The following is a 22,500-nucleotide window of genomic DNA, read 5'->3' on the forward strand; positions in this document are numbered from 1 at the left end:
AGCCCCCCCCCCCCCTCATCAGAGTAATTTTTTGGAAGCCCCCCCCCCCCCCCCCCATGAATAAAAAAATACATAAGATATTAAAAAGGTTACTGCATTATAATTTCGTTTTGTTACATTTCACGTAATTTAGTGAAAGAAAGCTGAAAGCTAGAAAGCTGTTTTTAACAAATCCTCACTCAAAATAATGAAAAGTCAATTTCAGCTCTTCTTTTTACTGCTCGTCCTGAGCGTGTTGTAGCTGGCCGCTCGTCTACATATTCTTCGTCTGAGGCGATAAAAGCAAGAACGTCGGAAATGAGGAAGGGGACACCTCGTAGTAGTTTCATGGCCCTCCCATTAAATTTCTCAGAGAAAAGCTCTGGTAACGAGGTCAGTTCCAATTCAGGACTCAAATTATTGGTTTTAATTATATGAGCTTGACAACAACATTTTTATGAATGAAAAGAAAGTTGTTGCTATTCAAGACTGTTATTATGGTATGTTCACTGTCCTTATAAAATATAAAAGCTGTTGAGAAGTTTTCTTGTTACCCTGGAACTGTTTTAGCATATTTGTTATAAATAAAAGAGCACAATTTTTCTTCGATTTGTAAACATCTCTTATCCTATTTTTAATCTAATTTTTTCGTCCGACTCCCCCCTTTCCTTCATTTTTTTCGGCTGGCCCCCCCTTTCAAGCCAATTTTTTTCGAGTGGCGCCCCCCAAATCCCACCAGCCCCCCCTCTCTCATAAAAAATGAACGGTCCCTTAACTGAAAGGAGCGGTTATGGACCGGTTTGAATAGGGTTACCAGTCCCTAGTTCATTATATATGCTTTTTACACGGTGTTAAGTTTCATATATCATATTAATAAGATTATATACTTTAGCTTGAGGGGCTGTATAACAGTCCCTCTGATGGATGACTTTGCCTTATATCATGATTTATCAGACAGTCAATTCTATCACACCAATGCATAGGTTATTGTTGCTGTTTTGTTTTGTTTTTGTTTTTGTTTTCTTTTTTTCATTATTTCCGTTTTTTCTGACACGTTTTTCTTATAATCACAAATATAAAAAAATGCTTGTCTCCTTTTCCGATAATGGGTGATCACTAGTTTTTACTCAGTAAATAACAGATTTGATTTGTTGTCATAAAGGCTCAGCACTATCCACTACTTGGCCTATTGGGAAAAATGGACGAGCAAAAAACCACAAATTTCCATCTTACCAAGATGTTTTCCAGTTTAAGGTCTCTGTGAACAATCCTCTGTACGTCATGAATGTACGCTAGAGCATCAGTGATTTCTTTCACCCACTGACAGGCTGTTCGGATGGCCTTACGTTTTGTTTCGGATTTCCCCGGAATTAACTCGTGGTTTTTAGAGATATAACTCCGTAAGTCGTCTTTGCAATATTCTAAAACCAGAACAAGTCTCACGGAATTTTTTTCCCAAAGCAGCGACGTGCCATAAAACTTTACAACGTGAGGGTGGTTCAATTTTCTAAAGATATAAAACAAATGAGTAAGAGAAGTTAATTAATTAATAGCAAAGCAAAATTTCTGATATGACCGAAGGCTAAATAATACGCGCCAATAGGACAATTGCACGATGACGATATTTGACTACAACTACCAGAATTCATTTCGGTTTTGCCTTGTTATTTAAATTTGTCAATCCCGCTGAGGATTACAATAGCCTTAATTTGCACAAGAAAACAACAAACTCAAGGATTCTGGTAGTTGTAGTAAAATGAGGTCATCGTGCAATTGTCCTATTGCAGTTTTATTTATTTGTTTATTTACTTATTACCCAGGACACCACAACAGCTAACGCCATCAGTGTACTGTGGGACCGTATCCATGTGCCCCGTGTGTATCTTTCTCCCCATGTAAGGGAATCCGGATTCCGCAATCTTGGAAAACTTGGCTTGCGGAATCCGGAATCCTTGGGCCTTGGAATCCGGAATACAGCCGTAGAAATCTAGAATCCCATTAACAATTGGAATCCGGAATCCAAGTTCCACTGAAAAAGATCTGGAATCAAGTAATTGGACTCTGGAATCCACGGCATGGAATCCAGAATCCAAGACTGTCTTGGATTCCCTCACATGGCGCGATATCTTGGCGGTAACCCATGGTAGACCACACCAAACCAGGGGCACTGAGTTTTTCAGGTCCCTACTGACATCTGGAAGAATATTCCGTTAACTGACTGATTTCAATCACCAGTATATTGGCACTCCACCAACGTTAATTGAGCTAACCGGTTAGTCGCCTTATCCATTTCTCAGCAGAAAAGCCTTAAAGTTAGTTCCATTTTAGTTAATAGTTATTCATGAACCCATAGCTAGAAGCAAAAAGAAAATTAGGCGTTTTGGATGAAGGTCAGTTACTTAAAAAAGTGTCCAACGTCGCTATATGTTCTCATTTTGAGTGTCTATGTCTAGTTTGTCCTTTATTCTCTAAAAGAGATCTGATTTGTACTTAGTTCGTTAAGTGTTTTCGTGTTTTTTCATCAAAGTTATATAACTTTAAAATTTCATGTAATCCACATTATTAAAAACTGAATCATTGGACAATGCAATTCTAGCATTTTGATTGGCTTAGCCGTTATGGTATATGAGCTATTATTATATACATACTGAGAAATACTCACCAAAAAGCTATGTCGTAAATTTTCGTACGCAAACTAGTTCTAGCCAATCAGAGGAGCGAACGATGTTTTTCACACGTGAAAAAATGATACGTCCAATCAGAATCGCGAACGATGTTTTTTCACGTGTGAGAAAAATGATACGTCCAATCAGAAACCACAGAGGTGTGTGAGTTTCGCGCCAAAATTCCCGCCTTTTATTGCAGCTTGCAGCGCCGCACACATTCAACGAGAAACGTTTTACTCCAAGAGTTTTTCTCGCTAAAAAAGTGAAAAACATTTCGGAAATGGAGTGGAATAGTTTCGTTTGTTTCACTGTCGATAAAGAAAACGGTAGAGATCCGGCGAAACAACAGCGGAAAGGGATAAACAGAACGAGACGTAAGCTTTTGTTGTGCTTTTTGTCGGAGCTACTTTGCCTTTCATTTAAGCTTAAGCCTATATTGAAACCGGCCATTTTACTTAAATTCACTCATTTTTCATTGTGCATTGAGAACAAACAGTTAAGATTACTTATAGTTCTTGGATTACCTCATATCCTCACCGTAATTTATGTTTTTAACAAACGTTTTTACTAAAAAGCTGATACTTCGTTTTCGTTGTCATTTTGCGGTAAGTGTGTAGCGGCAAATTTTAGCTTTTTTGAAAGATTTAAAATAAAACGGCCTCCAAAATGATGAATGTCTCAGTATGTATATAATAAACACAATACCACATAGAAAGTGCTTTGTACGGTATTTACGCACTCGTTGTTTTTGTATCAGAAATCTTACTCGTTCGCTGCGCTCACTCGTTCGATTTCTGATACGTCAACAACTCGTGCGTAAATACCGTACGCCAGCACTTTCCATGAAGTATTCTCTATTAATACCATGCTTTCCATATATGGTCGGTGTACGCGTTAATTTAAAATTGGAAGGTAGCTGAGATTTTTTTCGCGAAGGATAGAACGGCGCCCGAAGCAAATCGTTTCAATTCATTTCTTAGAATACTAGAAATGCAATTTCATCGAAAGAAAAAAGAAAGAAAACAAACAAAAAAGCCCCAAGAGCTTGTTTGAAAGTTTGTCGAAAAACACATGAAAACACATGGAACTAAAGTACCTTGACCAGCTACGAAAGAAGACAAGTGTTGTTTCTTCATGATCGCGAAGCCATTCGCCGATCGAGTCACTCGCCGATAGATAACTGCGGCTTGTTTATCCGACATCAAGAATATAAATCACAAGTAACCAGCTACAAATACAGCCTATGCAGCCATTCACTAGAGCAATCGAGGCGGCAGTATAGCTTCTTTTCTCGTTCAGCAAAACCAGCTTGTAGCTTCAAACAACTTCATAACAAGCGACCGAGGTAATAGTTTTTCTCCGTTGTTCTTACTTTTATAACTGCACCGAAAATCCAAATTCACACTAATTTCGACGGCTGTCACTTAAAAATTCTTTTCCTTCACATTATCTGCCAGGTTTTTTAGCTGTTCTGCTGTGTAAAATAGACGTGTGACATGTGAATAGCGGAAGTCCCTTATCTTTTCCGGTTTGTTCTAGTCGGGGAGATTCAACGAGATTTTGTGGGCGTTTTTAATAAAACAATTATTCCACTCGCGCTTGTTGGATATGAGATGATTATAGCCAACTCGGCGCTACGCGCTTCGTTGGCTATCTATCATCTCATATCCAACGCGCCCTCGTGGAATAATTGTTAATTACACGTTATCTACCTCACCCTGGCAGGAGCCGATTACTAATACTGGATCTATCTTTAGCTTAATATTTTCTGTCTGCTCATCGTTACTGAACAAGCGAATTACTGTATAGGGTTGCTCTCACCTTAAAATTTGAACTTCAGACATCATCAGGCTCGCATTGTTTTTGGCATCAAGAACATCGTTGTACATTTTTAGTGCCACTACGGTGTAAACGTCTTCATTTCGTTTCATATTTCCCTTGTACACAACGCCAAATGCACCACAGCCGAGACGGGAAGAAGTATCCTCTTTCCATTTCAGATTATCAGTGCTGATATCAGTGGCTCGAACTTCTTTGAACCCATATTCTGCCAGGCGCCCTCTGAGGTGAGAACCTTCATCAATTATTGGCTGGTAGCGCTCTGATATCTCTTTCTGTGAGCGTGTCTCGGCAACATATTCGTTGCGTAACATCTTGCCTTCGTCTATCATTTCTGGTAGACGTGCCTCAATCTGCTTGAGGAAGAATTTCGCTTCTTTCATTTGTTCGTTCACGAAAAGTTCCAAGCCTTTTTCCTCTTTAGAATCTTCAAGATACTTTTTCGATACTTTTCTCAAGAAAGCACACTTGTTGCACTCGTAATACTTAACTTTTTGTCTTTCCTTCAACTTAATTTTAGTTGCCGCGAAACCAAGAACAGGAGCAGTGATTACCAGAGCAACTAAGCCAAGTGGAATCCAGATTGGGCTGGTGCATCCAATGAATATTTTTGCTGCCAATGGGATGTCTTGGCATACAAGAAGCTCGTCCAGATTTTCTGAATCAACATCAGCTGTGATGGCGATCTCGAGATTCCGCAACTGTCCTTCAAAAAAACTGAAGAGACTTTGAACGTGTTCCACGAGAGACTTGTAAGCATTTTCAAACACTTTATTATCTTCTTCCCATTGCTGCATGAATTCTCGCAGCCGCTTTGATAGCAGGTTCTTTATTTCCTGTACTGTATCGTCCCAGTTGCCTTCTGATCCTGGCACTTCATCTAATGTCCATGACGTAAAGCGAGCCTTAACTTCTTCAGATGAGAGGTACGCGGATAGTTTCTGCACAGCACCATGCTCAAGTGTCCTCTGAAATTGATGAAGGCCTGCAACTGCTTCCTTTTGTTCTTTCTCAAACGCCTCTAAAAACTGATCAATCTTACGCGTCTTTTCGCACAGTTGGCTGCGATTTCTGGAGGCACTCTTCACGGAAGCTTTTGCTTGATTAACAATTCGTTGAATAACGCGATCCAACCATCTAAATGATGAAAGAACAGTTAATGCAACAAAGGTTATCCGGAAGCTAGGGTGGTGTTACTGACAACCATTTAAGTTATACAAGTATGTGCAATCCTTAAGGGCAGACCAGGGTTTGGTTTATGCACTGCTTTGGTCCAAAAAAAATACTAGTCTAATATTTTGCCCAATATAATCTGAAAATCGGGTGTAGTCTCCAGGGGAAAAATAAACTTTGTGTTGTTTCTACTTAGGTAAATTAATGGTATTTGCAAACCGAAAACAATTCCGGAAGCCAAGTCTCGAAACGGGTATATGTATCATATGGATTCTGGAGGCTAAAACGAGTGTCGGAAACTTCATGTTTTGGTCAGGAACAGGGCCAGGATAAGAACACCTAATCGCAGGCGAGGCCAGGATAAAGGAAAGGTAGCAACGCTCCAGGCGACCTTCTAGGCTATTATGCTTCAAAAGGAGACTTCGATTTTTTTACCTTTTAGTTGGTAAGTGCGTTGTCTTGATTGAGCAGCATGCCCTTTTATCCGTTGTAAACCTCGGTGGGCTTTGGCGCTCTTAAATACTCTCGATTACATTTTACGACTAATTTTTATTAGTTCCTTAAAAATTCTTTACTACAATACGTTTCTCTCAGAACCTCAGGGAGGTTAGGGAAAAGGCCAAAAGAGGACATAACGGGAAAAGGCTAGGTAAAAAATCTTGTTAAAATTAGTGACGTGTAGCCTGATACTTACGACCAATGAATTTCCAGCCTGGATCCAATACTTTTTACCACCACAAACCTCAAGCCTTTCATCAAAGTGTTAAATTCTTCTGTAATAAAACCATAGCCTTGAGCTTTACTGGCTTTTGTTGTTGACATATACATGACCTGTGACTCGGGATCAACGCCAGGCCAGCATACTTGTAGTTTTTTGATCACATGATTCTTGACCTTTTCTGCTTCCTTCTCCGGGACTTGGTCCCACTTGTTACACACAAATAATGCAGATTCGACAGGCACTTCACCCTGGCATTGAACTGAGACTTTTCTAACCTCCTCTAGTAATTTTTGAAGCTGCAAAAGCATTTGTATCAGTATCATCAAAGGATTTCGGTAAGGATAATAAGAATTTGCACAACTTTACTACGCGCATTTTAATTGAACACCACTGACAGCTTTAGATTAAATGAAAGGCAATTAAGGTGGCTCGGCTCAATATTTTTTGGGTGCTTGTCTCCTGTGGTGCGACGTTTCACAAAAATCTGTAAGAGGAATTTCGAGATATCTTTGACTTTCTAGAAAAAAGGTACAAATTATGCATGAACTGAAGAAGGCTGGAGTTAATGCAGACAAATTTGCTACTTTTTCACATTAATTGAGACTTGAATGCACTGAGACTGATTCCTGTCGTTTGTTGCTACGGATAGCAAGAATGGACATGGGTGTTCTTCAGGATTCTATGCTAGTGCAAAATTGCCAAAAACATAATATGGTTAGCGCTGTGAAATTTGATTAATATCTTCTTTATCGGGGCTAAACACTCAATAAGAGTGTTTTGTGCCCGGGGGGTACTCCCTTATATAAACCATATAGGTACATGTGTCGCCCCATCGGGTAGGGTTTTTGCGACGTTTTGGTCTGGAAACGGGCGTACTCCTTGCCCATTTTGGTCTGGAATCGGGTATGGTTTTCGAGGGAACTATAAGGACTGTATGAACGTATTTATCGTTTCAATTCCAAATGAGTTAGAAAGAAAGAGAAATATGAATTTGAAATGTATTTGAACAACTTTTTGTGTGCGCTCTAATCTAAGTAATGATAACATAATTTCTGCTAAAAAGCTAGGTCTGAAAACTAGTATGGATTTTAGAGGTCTAGTCTGAAAACGGGTGTGGAAAATTACATTTTATGGTCTGAAATCGGGTCAGTATTTGAAGAACCGGACGGCACACCCCCACCAAGAATTGCCAGGAGTACTCCTACGGGGGTTTTGTGTATAGTTAAAGGCACTTAGTTCATGACTTTAGCATAGAATTGACCTTTTACAGCAATTTCCTTGTGAAATAGCCCCTTTGAGAGCAGCTACTAAAAGATTATCGTTTACTATACGATACTTGCCCTATCCTTCTGAATTCCGCCTGAATTTGCACTGTTAATGACATAGATGAAAGCAAACGCCTGGGGTAGATATTGTGTGACTGCATGGTCCATAATATCAGACTCGCCAACTCCAGGACTATCAATTATCACAATTCCTTTCTGAAATACAAAACTTTCAAATTTTTACCTCATTCAATGCACATAGAGCTCACTATATATAACGTAGTCATAAGATTGATTTTACAATCATATCTCAGATTGTTTGCTTACTACTGTGTCGCGGTATGACTGAGTACGTAATAGCTATTATTATATGTACAAAATATTTCATTCTCCGTTTCAGATCGGCTCGAACCCCCGGTTTATTCTTCACAACCAGCTAGCGATGATCAAATTGGAAATACGTCCGCGTTAACTGGTTAATAACATCAATAGTGCAGGATAACGCAAGAAAAAGGGAGGGCAGCCAAGACGACCTGAGGACACGATTGCGTTAACTCATCTCACTTATAGAGACGGAGAAATAGCAGAAAATTTCACTCTCTTTGCGAAAAGGAAAAGAACATAGCAAAAAAGCAAAAATACACCTAGATGGATGACAACCGCCATTTGAAGAATGTCTGCTCGTCGTCATCATTGTTATTATTATCATCACCATTAAAATCATTATCATTAAATCAACGTAACCCTCCTTTCTTTCTCAATTTTTAAGGGTTACGTTTCGCACTTGGTATCAGCTCTAGTAGCGTAAAAAAATTAAATAAGCCTCAAACTATGACTTGATAATTACATATGCCGCGTCTACCTCCAATAAAGTGTGAGGCCAAAAGAGCTCAACCTTCTTGAAATTTGATCCCATTTCGCGATCGTTCTCCACGTGAACATAAGGACAAATTTGTTGAAGGTAACCTTCTTCACACTCCATTATCGGGATAACCTTTGTTGGTAGGCCTGTTTCAGGATCCTTGTCTTTAAAGTGAGCGACCATTTTACGTTCCTCCCCAAACTTAAGCTCACAAATGGTTGACGTTGTGCTAAGAACCGAATATGGAAGAAGCTCTTCTCCCAGAATAAGATTTATCAAGCTACTTTTTCCAGACCCTGTCTCTCCTGCAAAGGTATAAAGTTACTAGTATTTAATTTCGGATTACTGAACAACTATCGTATTGCATGTAGAACTGAGGGAAAATCTGTTCTAAGGACTAAATAAAACTGATAAGTATATACACGTACACCCTCAGAGATCTTGCAAGATCTCTGATCTTGGTCATTGAAGCAATCTGATTGGTTCGCTATCTCGGACTATTCAACATTGTTATAATCCAAGACCTTCACTCAACTAAACAGGGACTGCCATTGGCTGATTCTTGGTCACATGGTCTTGATTAAAATCAAATGTATCCCGATCGTGATACATTAAGCATTGTACCCCGCTCGGGATTTATTACAGCACGTGATCAAAGCACGTTGGAAAGTAGCGTGACAGAAGGCGGGAAAAACACCGCCAATTTTTTTTTTTTTTTTCGTGCATGAACACAATAACACAAACAAGAAGCCTCAAGCTAAAAAGCAACGATTTTCAAAGCTATCCCAGAAGAGAAACAGCAGCTAGTGGAGGAAAAAGATGAAGATAATATAAGGAAAGTACTTTGGAAATCATTCATTCAGTAGTTTCTTTCGAGAATTAATTATAAATTTGTGTTCTTATAAGTACCGAGTCGACTGTTTTGATTCGCTTCGGGTTATTCTTCTGTCGCTGTTGAAGTGAAAGTCAGGTCTCTCGGGAAACAGTTAGTTTTGTTTTCCCGAGAGTCCTGATGTTTCCAGGAGTCTCGGGAAAACAAAACTAACTGTTTCCCCAGGGATCTGACATTAAGTGTATAATATTCACCTCCTAGCGAGTAGATAATGTGTGAGCTTGGTGTTTTTCCCATTTTTTTAGAGAACGATCTTTTAAAAGTCAACAGAATCCTAGGGTTGACCCTTTTTTAAGGCAAGAAAAGACATGGAAGGATTCAAAACGGCGTTTTTCCATTTACTGTCGCTGAGTTTTGTGCTCGATGGATTGTTTACAACTCCAATTTATTCTCATAGAAGAAGCCGTTTCGTGAACTCAGCGTTTCCTAACAAGAAAATTTGGACCAAAAATCGAAGTTTATTTATAACAAACAAATTTGAACGCGAATGTTTGCAAAAGTTTACGTTTCAAGTAAATAGGAAAAAGAATGGTACAGGAAGACGACGTCTTACCTCGAGCAACCGAGCCGCCATTTTTGTCAGTACTAATTCATGCGAAGAACGACACAACAAGCCCTTTTGGCTATAAACTTGGCGAGTCAACAGAAAGCAAACAAGCTCTGCTTTTCTTCTCAGGTTAAACGGTTTAAACGGTTCCATTGAAGCCATTAAGCTGTTGTTTGCGAAGTGATAAACTTGTGAATTGCCATGTTTGAAAATTCTGCAAACATCTATTTTTAAACTTTCGCGTGATTTGATCCGTCAATCAAATCGTACCTTTTGATGGTTTCCTCTCTGATTTTTTTGAGATCACTTCGTGTGTATATATTAAAACAATTTTTTCAATCTCGGTGAATAGTGGCTTAAGGAATATTTACCTTGCCGCTTCTCGCCTCGGTAAATTATAACCACTATTCACCTCGATTTCAAAGAATGATTGTTAATTATGTCTCAGAATATATCCACAGTATCCGCCATGATCCTTCCAAGATCAACTAGAGACTGAGTCTCTATAATATATTGTAATTCAACATTTTTTTGCATTTTTTGCTGTCAATAAGGCAGTAAAAACAACAGATATTTTTATACGGATTTATGAAAACATGCAGGGTTAATAAAAAACATTTTGTATAATTTCGCTCAACTTTCTCGAGGTGTTCCTCCAAGGAGACCCAACGTCAGTTTTTAAGAGCGCCGGTCAGGAAAAATCGACCAAAATCTTAATTTCGTGGCAAGAGTTGAAAAATCAATTTCTTTCATTTTTTGTTCATAGATATCTTTTAGGTAGATAAGAAACCTAAAGTAGATTGTTCCTGCCGAAAGCTTTTTATTCGTGAGAAAAATTAGAAGATCGGTTTTCGATGTCAGAGATTCAGACTGCCCTAATTGTTAACCTGAAATTCACTAACATTAACAATCCTCGCGTTCGCAAACGAAGCCGCATGGAGAAATTTGGACTCTTCCCATGAACAGAAAAATTCCTTTTCTTCCACTAAAAGATACTTTCAGGGCAATAGCGAAGCTTGTCGTACTGAAATAATTCAAAAATGAGGGATAGGTTTTCAGGATAACAAAACCTTAAATTCGTTACTCATTTTCGACGGCAATATTTAACATGTGGTATAACTCCAAATTCTCTTAATGCTATTTAAATCACACATTTAGACATTCATTTAAAACATACCTGGAAATTGGCTTGGGTTATTGAATGTACTCTCCGTAAGAGACCATAGAAGTTCAGGAATTTTCATGGTAGGCCGGCGGTAATTGTGTAAACACTTCCAACTTCTAAACACACAAAAGTAGATATTTAAAGCCTAAAGGCTCGTTTTTTGTACTTCTTGTAGGTTTTCCCATTGCAAAATTTCTTTTTCCAATCAAAGAGTGGGGTAAAAAGGTGAAACTGGGTCAATTTTAGCCATTTTCAAACGCTGAACTCTACCAGACGGTGACTCTTCGTGACAATCTGTTCCGTGACTGCACGTGACATAACGTACGTTTGAAGAGACGAATCCGTTAAAATGACAGTCACGGAATCACGGTAGTAACGCAACGCAATTCTTGAAAGAGTAACATTTTCGATCCCGACAGTATTTTGAAGAAGAAAAAGTCAAACGCGCTTTTTTTGGTACCCACTTTTTATCGAAAAATATGGACTTTAACAATGGTAATTTGCTAAGCATGACAGAACAGGAAGATATTTCGTTTTCTTACTTTACGATCGAGGAAACTTGTAGCCGTTAAATAAGTTATTTTGGTCACGCTTCACTATTTTTACTGGACTTTGATACTTTCGTTTGGAGGCTGCCTAAGGGAACCCAAGCTAATTCTCAGGTATACTTTAGATGAATGTCTAAATGTGTGAATAAACGAGGACCGGGAAAATTTGGAGCTATACCACATGAAGAAAAATGCCACAGAAATCAACTACTAAATTAAATTTTTTGTCACCATAAAAACCTGTTCTTCGTTTCTGAATTATGTTAGTTCAACGAGTCTTGATATTGCTTTGAAAGTATCTTCTAGTGAAAGAAGAAGAGTTGTTCTACTGATGGAAAGTGTCCAAATTTCTCCTTGCGGCTTTATTTGCGAACGCGAGGAGAGTCGATGTTAGCAAATTTCGGGTTGAAAATACGGCCATTTTGAGATTCCGACCACGAAAACTGATATTCTTTCTTTTCTCGAAAATAAAAGGCTTTTTGCCAGAACAACTTACATCAGATTACTTATCTACCTAAACGCTATTTATGGACAAAAAATGAAGGCAATCGATTTTTCAACTCTTGCCACTTGATGGTCGATATTTCCTGACCGTCGCTCTTAAAAAATATGTGTTCGGAAGACGACTTGAGATCTAGAATTTTTCGAACATTTTTGGTAAAATTTTCTGCTCGCCTGCCTCTCGTAGGATTTACGAACATCTAAAAAATTATATTAATTGCCCGTTTTTGACATGTTTTTACCCTAAAAAGGTCACCTAGAATTTTCAGGAGCCTTTTTTCTGGCTGAAATTTTCGGAAAGGTAAGTTTTGATCCCTATAATTTTCGGATCACTAGACTTTCTGCTAGGAAATCCGAACAGATGAAAAATTTTTAGGGGATAAAAATATGCCTATATCTACCGTTTAAATACTAAAATACGTCATTTAACAATGTTCAAGTGGTTTTGAACTATATTCTCGTTGGGTGCTCCTGTTCCTCTGTCTTAGCATGTTTATAGTGTCGTTTGTTAGAGCGAATTTTGTATCACCTTGAAATGAAAACACGCGAACGGAACAAAAGCAACAAACGAACTGAAATAGAGCGATTTGATTGCTTTATCGAACGGATACGAACCCTCGGCGGTCTTTTGGTTGGTTAAGCGAACGCTCGGGGGAAAAAAATTCATGCCCGAGAACTGTCCAGAAATCAATCGTATACTTCGCTCTGACGTCATACTGCAACACGATTGGCCAATCGAACAATGTCTTATCCATATTAGGGTTCAACAGCGGCAAAGAATAAAGAACGACGTGCAAAACATTTTCGATATTTGTAAAGTTTTATATATGAAGAATATAAGTTTAATTCTCAAAGCCGCTGAATGAATGATTCACAAGGTATTTTTCCTTGTGCAATTATCTGCGCCTTTTTTTCTCTACCAGGTCTCTTCATAGATGACTTCGAAAATCGTTGTCCTTTAATAAGATAATCAACCAACAGCAGTCCCTGTTTATTTGCCGGAGTGAAAGTCTAGGAATAGGTTGCAAAACAAAATTCTCTAAGGTTTTTGTTTGTCGTTGTACATGACGAAGCTTAATAAGATAAAATTAATTACGATCAATCACGCAAGGTTGTTCGTTCTTTTTTTAGCTTGTTTACCTGCCACAAGCACAAAGTATTCCTTTCGTGTCAGTTGCAGTTTGTGATGTTCGATATGGTGGACACGAAATTGGTCGGAGTCTAGTTTATTCAACAATCCCTCGACTTCAATGAGAAGACTGAGTAAACTTGTTCTTTTTCTTACTTCGTCATCTCGTACATCTGACAAGATAGAAAAGGCCTACGGAAAGAAGTAAGGACTTATAAAAGTCGAAGACACTAAAGAAGTCAACTGTAACTGAACAATTTATTATCTAATTTTAGTTCATTTTGAGCCTCTGTTCAATTAACTAAAAGAATCGGCGTGCGAAACGAGGCCCTTTCCCCCACTGTGGAGCCTAGTCCAAGGTTTGGCCACTGCCCTTGTCAAATACTATCTGCAGAAAGGATTAATTTTATTTCCCTTACCTTCTGATGAGAAAGAAAGGACACGATACTTAATCTTGTCACCAACGTATTTAAAAGTTTCAAATAAACATGCAAACTCACGTGTCCTTTTTTTGGCTTGAATGAAAATAGCCTGACAGCAAGCGTTTCTTTTTTTTTTTTCTTTTTTTTTTTTTTTTTCTTTTTTTTCAGTCTAGACGTGAATGTTCAACCGAAGAAAGGGGTGGTGTTTGCTCAAATAAATTTTCTAATTTCCAATTTTTGTTCCATACATTTTGTGCTTTATTTTTCTTACTACTCACAAGAAACGCGATTTTTAAAGTGAAGTTACACAGACTTCTCTTTTTTTTGTTTTCAAAAATCGACGAGCAAACCGAGAAATGGCGAGCACGGAGCGCGAGAACAAGCAAGCCTACTTTATCTTTTTCCTAACCCCACACTCCTGCGCTACTTCAGTAGTTTTATTTTCATACGCGAGGTAGACAATCTCTAAACAAAAAATACAATATATACAAAACGCTCCGCCAAGCAGAAAAGGTCTGGTTCATCACGGCAGTGAAAAGATATCAAGGTAGAAAATGTTGCATTACGGTAGTAAAATGATATCACGGTAGAAAATGTCATATCACGGCAGTAAAATGACAACAAGGAAGAAAATGTTACATACATCACGGCAGTAACATGATATCAAGGAAGAAAATGTCACATCACAAACCGTAAAGTGATATCAAGGTTAACCCGCGATAAAAAAAAAAAATCGCCTGATCGCAGCTTATATCAATCTGAAAAATAACGATGGTTGGTTCATTCTATCACATTAAACATTACGTTAACAAACAATTTTGAAACAAACGGCCCACCATATCTATTTGCGTCTCGTTTGGGTAGTCTTTTGGTAACGTGGCGATCGCTTTGAGTAGAAGTTTGCGCTGACCAAGGGTCATCATGATTTCCAGTTTTGTTACGTCCGACTCGGTGCAAAGTGATAAGAACAATGCCAGTTTTGGAAGAAGCGATGACGCAAAAATGGGAAAAAATAATCGCCAAAAACAAGGGAGCTTTTTTCAAAGCCTGTTCCAGGTCCACTCGTTCAATATCCGGGACTTCCGAGCTAGCAGTGCTGATGAAGAAGCCTTTTCCTTGCTTTTTCTGAATGTCAAGAGCAGTTTCGTGCAACATTACGGTAGTTAAAATCGACAGTGATCAAACAGCGTTCGAAGACGTCGCCGCCATATTGACGGGCATCGAATGTAAGTACATGTCTTTACGTTTAGTTTTCAGTATCTTGCCGAATTTTTACGAAATCAAGACTAATTTTCCTCAAAACTACAACGTGTAAGGTGTGTTCAGAACAGTTTCAGGCAAAGTTTCATCGATGGTAACAACCTAGTAAAAATGGTAACCACACATTGAAAATTGCCAACGGACAGGAAGGGTTACTATATTGATGGTTATGCCTTAGTCTGTCCATGTATTTTTAGTTATAAGCGATCAAGTCTGTTTTTGGTGGTGTTCACCGGCAATGTACGCGACTCTGATCTAGAAATCACTTTATTGATCCAGATCATGTGTGTTGAATGAGTTTTAAATCAGTGTGAGTAGGTTCTTATATTGATTTCTTATATTTTGATCAGGATGTTCGTCCAAAATGTAGACAAACATATGGACATATTACAAACATGTTGTCGCGTTTGTGCCAAAAAGCTGGCAAAAGGAACGAGGAAGACAAATGTTAAATATCTTCAGAACGACATATTTGTGCTCTGAGGGCAAAATGTTGCTTTAGATTCGCCTCATGTTACTCTGTAATAAAAAATTTAATGTCCAAATTCAACCCTACCTCAGTAAAATCAAACATGTGTTTTTGTTTCTTTGTAGTGTGGTCACAGGCTTACCTACTACCACATAGCCTCCTCCTCCCACTCAAAAATGGGTAAGAGGGAAACAGGTTGGAGGGGGGGCTTATATACCTTGTGGGTGGAAGCTCACACTCAATGACCATTCAACCATAGAAGAGACAGTGGCCCTTATTCAAGGGGCTTTAAAGGAGATAGATGAGGATTGAGTCATGGAAGTGGAGGCTTGTGAAGATTTTCTCCACTTAATGTTCAATCCTTGTGTCAAATATTGTTAATACTTTACAAATGCCAAATACATAATACGTTCAGTCCCTGTGCTGTGCAAAGGTCAATCTGAAACAGGAAAAATGTCACACTCTCCCCCATCAATACCTTTGCATGAGCAATAAGCCCACATTTTATGTCATAATATTGACTATGTTTGTATTTGAATAAATCCTAAATTATTGAGATTCTCTCGATGAAAAAGCATCTATATTAATGTATCATCCTCAACAAATCATCCTCGCTAATAAATAATACATGAGAGACATCTCACAAGATAACTATTGAAAACCTATGTCAGCTGCTACTGTCTTCATTATATCAATTGAGCTTTGGTTTTTGGTTTTCATGTCCAAGAAGGTGTTAAAAAACAAGATTTTGAGATATAAGAGTGTGTATAATATGCGAGCCAGCGAGCCATGGCAGCGAGTCATGCAGGTCAGATACGACTCATTGAAAACAATACATAAAAATCAAAAACAGCAATCTGGTAATACCGAAAGAATTAACTGAAAGCTAACCATGGTAAATAAGTGTTTAACCCTAAACAGCACTTAATCATAACCCTAACCCCAACCTAAACCCTAATCAGTAAAAAGAATGCTTAACCGTAATCTGTAAAATTTGCAGTTTTTACTTTATTTTTGCTGATGGTCTGCGTGACTTGCATAGCTCCCTTGCTCGTAGTTTATGCCAGGACCAGAAATAAAATGTTTATTTACAAAAAACAAAATGTACAATAAAATTAATAACTTTTATAATTGTATCTTTACTCTGATGTGTGAGCTTTGTTTTCTTGAAAGTGCTGTTCAATAGAACCATGGAGAACTATGAAAAAGAACTTTGGAAAACTTATGTTGTGTCCATGCCAAGTGCAGCAATCATTATTATTTTGGGCCAAACCTTGTCTAATAGAATTGTTTGAGGGTCCCCACAGAGAAGACTAGGAGAAAAGTGCTCCTCAAAGTTACAATGTCTTTGGTTTGAAGGCAACCCCAGAGTTAAAAACAATAATTTAGTATTATTCGGATATACATCAAATCCCATATAAGAGGATATTTTATAACAACCCATAACCCTGTTGATATCTGACCTCTGGTCAAATCCGGTGGACTACAAGACTATAGTATCCCATTTTAATCAATATATCCAAAAACAACAGGCATTCTTAGTTTTCCAATATGTATATTTAATTCTAAAGAGTCTCTTGCATTTGTTAAGCTTGAGCAAATAATCAGTGAACTTCAGACAGTGGAATAATTGAAAGCAGTAGGTTTTTTTGAAGCGGGACAAAGAAAAAATGATCAGGGATGATAAGCAAGATTTTCACTTTTTGGGTTTTCAAGAAGAAAACGCGGACTCAATACCCTCAGAAATCCCTTGTAAACCTGTTGTATACCTGGACGGAACCGCTTCAGGACATACACCAACAGAACATCATATTCGAAAAAAACAGATATTTTACTCACAAATGACTCGCTGGCACCAAAAACAATAACCTGAATTACAGCCGTCTTCTCCGGCCAGTCGCTCACTCCCCGAGAGAGAAACAGAAGCAACGGGAAAAATTACCGTAAAACTTACTCTTTACAAACATAAGGAAATAAATTATAGAACAACTCACTTTTTTAGTTGTTTCCAAAGCATTCTTTTTTCTTATAATATAAAACATTAATGAAAGAAATAGGCACAAACTTGTTAGCGTGCTTACCAATTTTCGATGTACTGATTACATACGCAGTGAGTACGAAGTGCCTACAAAGCGCGCAATAAGCGAAGAACTATAGCGCAAGAATGGTTACTCCTTGTCCTCAAGGTACTTCCCAATTCATAGTAAGGAGAAGACAAATAAAGGGCTCGATGAAACAAGAATAAACGAGAATTTCTGTCAATACTCTTTCCTCTCCCTTGTCCGCCATTTTGTATGTTTTGAAAATGGTCATCGCCATGGTGATCATGTTATGGTTGGTGACGTAACCATTGTTTTCGCTTCTTCCAAAACTGGCATACTCCCGAACCGTGGAACAAGGGCTTCTTTAGTGTTGAGATCTTGCTCCGTCAGGTAGTATCCTTCTTCAGTCCATTGGTTTCGCACCAGCTTTTAAAGTCAAACGGAGTACTCATTATAGGTGCTTCCAAAAATGACAGTTGCTGACTACGCTCTTGCTGTCGTTGCTTGCTCGAAGGCTCGCAATATGCCAGATACTTGCGGTTGCGTGTACGTGTATCTCTCGGGCTTGGCTAGCACTTCCGCCTCACGTATCATTAAACCACTACTCTGAGTTCTTCAGATACCTCTCTGGAAAGTTAGCTTGGTCGCTTTTTACTTGGCAGGAATTTTTTATTCACTTGATACTTATTAGCCTTGATACAAATTACAAAAGAAAACGCAGCAGAAATAAAATGTGCCCTCCATATTGTTTGTAAAGAAGGCGAAGGGCTCTTACAAAAGCATAAGTAACCGTAGCAATTTTTAGAACACGCAACTATATGCATTAAAAATTAGAGTACTAGAAACATTAGTCGAATCTAAAACGTAATATCAGGCCTTTAAACCCTCAGTTTCCTAGTTATTGATTACCATCTTATGTCTCATTCCTTCTACACTAGTATAGTTCTTCGCTATACACCATCAAGCCTGATTCGGTGATAAACAGGCAGTGTTCAAGCAAATCAAATCTACCTAGCTTCGAAGTTTAGTTAGCTATAATGCGCAAAAGAGAGGAATCGTCATTTTCACGCGTACATAATTGCACAATTCCGCTATCTCGGAAGTTTCCTCACAGAACAAGCGTAATACTGCGCACTGATGCGAGCAAATTGCGCCCAGATAAAGAATAACCAAAGCCTATCGAACATGTATTAATTTAACACATCTCTAATATTAACAGCAGTCACAGTACCTGCCCTGCACTCCAACCGGATGATTTTGACGACTGGTCTAGTGTAGTTCTAACGTGATCTTTCATTCGTTCCAGCGATTTTAACCCTTTGGAGGAAATGCCGAGCTCCCTCATTAACAGAATCATCTCCTCAAAATCCTCGATTTCATCAAGGCTTTTTTGTTTACCTGCCGCCATTTTGATTGAGATTCCGGCTTACACGAAAAAAATGAAAACTAACGTAAAGCAAGTGCTCACTGCGAAAAAAGCTGTTTCAAGTGATCTCTTCAATGTAAACATGATGCATTCTAAGAATACCTCGAAATACCGTAAAATTTCGAAAATAAGCTCCGGGGCTTATATTTTTCAAAGGCCCTTTTTGAGCAATCTCGTCCCCAGGGCTTTTCCCTTAAAAAATGGGTGGGGCCCTAAATTGTTTTGCTGACTTGCAAGGACCCATCTGTTATAAGGATGTCCAAAATACAGAGATGAATCTCATAGTTTATTAGATATAATCCGTGTAAAGTTTGCTTATCATTTTCGCATACATTATGACCTAAATTTGGAAACCGCTGAATTGCTCGAATTGGGTCTTTGCGATTTTGGTGAAACTCTGTTCAGCGCAAGGCACTAATGCGCACTATTTGTATCCGAGAGATTTTCACGAAAAAATGCCGGCAACAGCAGATTTTCGACTCAGACCTCAAAGGGGCGTGGCATTGTAACCACGTGACATTTACTCCGGTCGCCAAAAATTTTATGTTATATCGTAGATTGATCTATATGTTATCCATTCCATGTGTTAGACTTACGATAAAAGTAAAGGTGGGGATACCAGAGAGCTTCAAAGTAGGATGGTACCCCCCCAAAAAAAACTGGGTCGAGTCACCTTAACTGCATTTTACGCGGATACTCGGCCACTACTTATCCGCGTATACACTTATGTTTACCAGATTTGTTCCCCTTTCCTGACTTTTCTTATTTTCAATTATCATCATTACGGTCACCCACCTAGTTTCGCTTTTTGGTTATTTTGGATGTCCCACTTCATAGGCGGCGGAGTAGGGGGAGGGGGTACGTAGCTCCCCCAAAACAAACATTGGGGGGGCAGAGCTCCCCCCCCCCCAACATTTTGGTGCCTAAAAGTAGTTGAAAATACCTGTGACATCAGCGACTTCAGAGCGCACATTTTCTGCCCTCAGACGAAGCACAATGAAGCAGGAACGCCTAAACAACTGCCTACTGATGTATTGTTACCAATCGATTACGGACACACTAGGCACTGTGAAGATTGCTTGTGCCAATGAACAACGCAAAGGGCATTTTGGAAAATTTGAGTAGGGGTATGCGTATGGCTGAGTGGAACATGAGCTCCCGCGCCCCACGTTTCAAAACGCTCCGCCGCCTCCGTATTGCCATATGTATTTTTTATTTACAATTACATTTCTTGTAAATTCTTTTAGTTGTTTGCGTCCTCCATAAAAAGTGAAATAAGGCATTTTCAAGTCCTAGTCGTGTAAAAACGGGAAAGAAACGTACAAAAAAGTGTAATGCACGTGCGAAGTTGTTTTGCTTGATAAACCTATTGTTTTTTGACGTTCTCGTTGCCGTCCGCAGGAAGATAGAGACTTTGGACATTTTAAACGCACTGTTCGGGAACAGATTTTATTTACTTAATTACATGATTCTTTTTATTTGATTCTTTTTTATTTATTTATTTATTTATTTATTTATTTACTTATTTATTTACCTTGGCGCGCTGGGCAACCTTTGCCAAGTATAAATATGAAATAGAAATAGGTCAGTTACTCCAACGCTGTGCTTTGGGCTCACCTTCGGTGTAATAAAATCTATTATTCACAGCTGACGTAAAACAAAGAAAACAAAACTTCCTTAACAATGAACCTAACCCTGACAATAGTCCACAAAACAAAGAAAACGAATAAATTATATTACACCCTGGATAACCCGTGCTTTGCGAAAGTTTCACGTGCCAGATGGTCAAAACACGCCACGCATGATCAGATTACGAGGGGGAGAAGGTCGAAACGCGCGTGATCAAATTGCGTTTTGTGCATTCCAGTCATTCTTAGCGGAAGTCCAAACAAAAGCTGGCTACATACATGCGACGCATTATTAATAACTACCTGGAGATTAGGACTGTGGGCTCCTCTTCTCGCCAGCAAAAAGTATAGATGGGGCAGCCGACTTTGCATGTCGCTAACACCACGGGCGGTACACGCACTTCAGGCGTGACGAGATTATAAACCTCTCAAGACCCTCGGAATAACATGAATACAAAGGTATTCTTTTGGGAAATGGGCAAGGCTTTGACGGTAAAATGTCGAACCTAAACGCGCTTCCGACACACATAGCGGAAAGAAGCAAACTCGTCTGCAAAAAATACTTCTACTATCAAAATTCATCGTCAAAAACAACCGACTAAGGAATATATGAAACATCTGAGTTTGCAGGCCGCTAACATCCACACGCGACGAATTTATAAACCTCGCTGCGCAAGGCCTTCGGCCTTGCTAGTTCTCGTGGTTTGGTGGCTAAGTCAGCAATAAGGTAAAAATGAAACCCTTTCCTAGCGCACACTTTTCGCTGACACTTCATTACGGTAAGTAATAATAAATAGTGCTTCACCACCCAAAAAGTATACAAAGAAATATGTAGTTGTTCCAAAAAATAATTTAGATCAAGAAACATGGTCTCACAGAGCAAAAAATTTTTGACTCAAATTATACAGCATAACATCAAACACGTGAATATTATTCTTTACATGAAAGTACTTAAATGATCAAACAGAAAATGATAATCAACTACTTCTTGGTCCATACAGTTGATACAGGACACCTGCCAGGAAGCACTAAAAATCACTTATATTCCTCGTTCTTTAAGCCATAACCAAAATAATCGAAAAACAAGCACGCTTCAAATATAATATTCCTCGCTCTAAAATAGGGGGCTAAGCAACCGGGGTGAAATGACTTGGGGGGGGGGGGGGGGGGAGATGACCGGTAACCTCACCAAACACACTGCTCGATTGCCTGGAGTCCTTTAGATCACCTTGCTTGTTTAACATTTTTCCACATTTCTTCGTCTGTTTTTGTTTTCTTTTAAATCTTTCTTCTTTAGTAGCGTCACTAAGGTTTGCGGCGTTGCACTTTCCAGTTTGGCCCTCTCAACTGGCGACATTTCGGAGGCGAGCCAGATGACGTCCTATGAGCGTCCGCTAACTCCTGGACCCGCCTCTGCAAAAGGAATGACCCTGCATTCCTAATAAACAGGAATGAAATAATATCACTAGAAAGAGTTCAGCGAACATGTCTAGAATATGTAGAGTGAGCCATCCGCTGGTCCAACGTATCCAATAATAATAAGAATCAGGTCCACAAGGGTCCATACTCCAAGGCCTCCAAAGCTGAAGAGCTTTCCAAGGCCCTCTCTCCAGTGCCCCAGGTAAAATCGGTCCACGCCAAAGCCACCTAAGGTTAAGCTAAAACATAAAAAAAAACAGTTAAATTGTACTCATTTTAATCAGCATATATAGCTTAAGCAAGGATAATACAATTCTAATTTTTTTAATAAACATATTACGGTGTGAAAAATATTGCAAAGCAGCATCAAGTTACCTGCGATTCACTCTTTTACCTTACTGTTTTTGTACAGCCAAAGGGGAAAGGAAACTATGCTCCTATCTTGTTACAATATCTCAGACAAAAACAGAATTACTGCATTAAAGGATCTGAACAACGGAAAGAAGCAAGTCTGATTTTACAGTCAGGAATATACATGTATTTTTTG

General features: G+C 38.8%; 2 protein-coding genes across 3 annotated transcripts in view; both read right to left on the reverse strand.

The window, feature by feature from the left end:
• Positions 1–18,997, reverse strand: part of LOC140951271 (uncharacterized) — a 20,130-nt gene extending 1,133 nt beyond the window's left edge. Inside the window, exons 1-7 of one of the 2 annotated variants that reach the window (XM_073400508.1) lie at positions 18,712–18,997; positions 13,299–13,479; positions 8,491–8,810; positions 7,719–7,859; positions 6,352–6,674; positions 4,467–5,621; positions 1,213–1,486 (exon numbers count right to left, since the gene is read on the reverse strand). In XM_073400508.1, the coding sequence (XP_073256609.1) occupies positions 1,213–1,486; positions 4,467–5,621; positions 6,352–6,674; positions 7,719–7,859; positions 8,491–8,810; positions 13,299–13,479; positions 18,712–18,888 (2,571 nt within the window). In that variant the 5' untranslated portion in view covers positions 18,889–18,997. The remainder of the gene's footprint in view (positions 1–1,212; positions 1,487–4,466; positions 5,622–6,351; positions 6,675–7,718; positions 7,860–8,490; positions 8,811–13,298; positions 13,480–18,711) is intronic. The other variant, XM_073400509.1, reaches the window with a different exon arrangement.
• Positions 18,998–21,703: 2,706 nt separating this feature from the next.
• LOC140951279 (TM2 domain-containing protein 3-like) overlaps positions 21,704–22,500 on the reverse strand; it is a 6,584-nt gene continuing 5,787 nt past the window's right edge. Inside the window, exon 5 of the mRNA XM_073400520.1 lies at positions 21,704–22,192. Within this exon, the coding sequence (XP_073256621.1) occupies positions 22,024–22,192 (169 nt within the window). The 3' untranslated portion in view covers positions 21,704–22,023. The remainder of the gene's footprint in view (positions 22,193–22,500) is intronic.

The sequence above is a fragment of the Porites lutea genome, chromosome 10 (genome assembly GCF_958299795.1).
Source record: "Porites lutea chromosome 10, jaPorLute2.1, whole genome shotgun sequence".
Classification (NCBI taxonomy): domain Eukaryota; kingdom Metazoa; phylum Cnidaria; class Anthozoa; order Scleractinia; family Poritidae; genus Porites; species Porites lutea.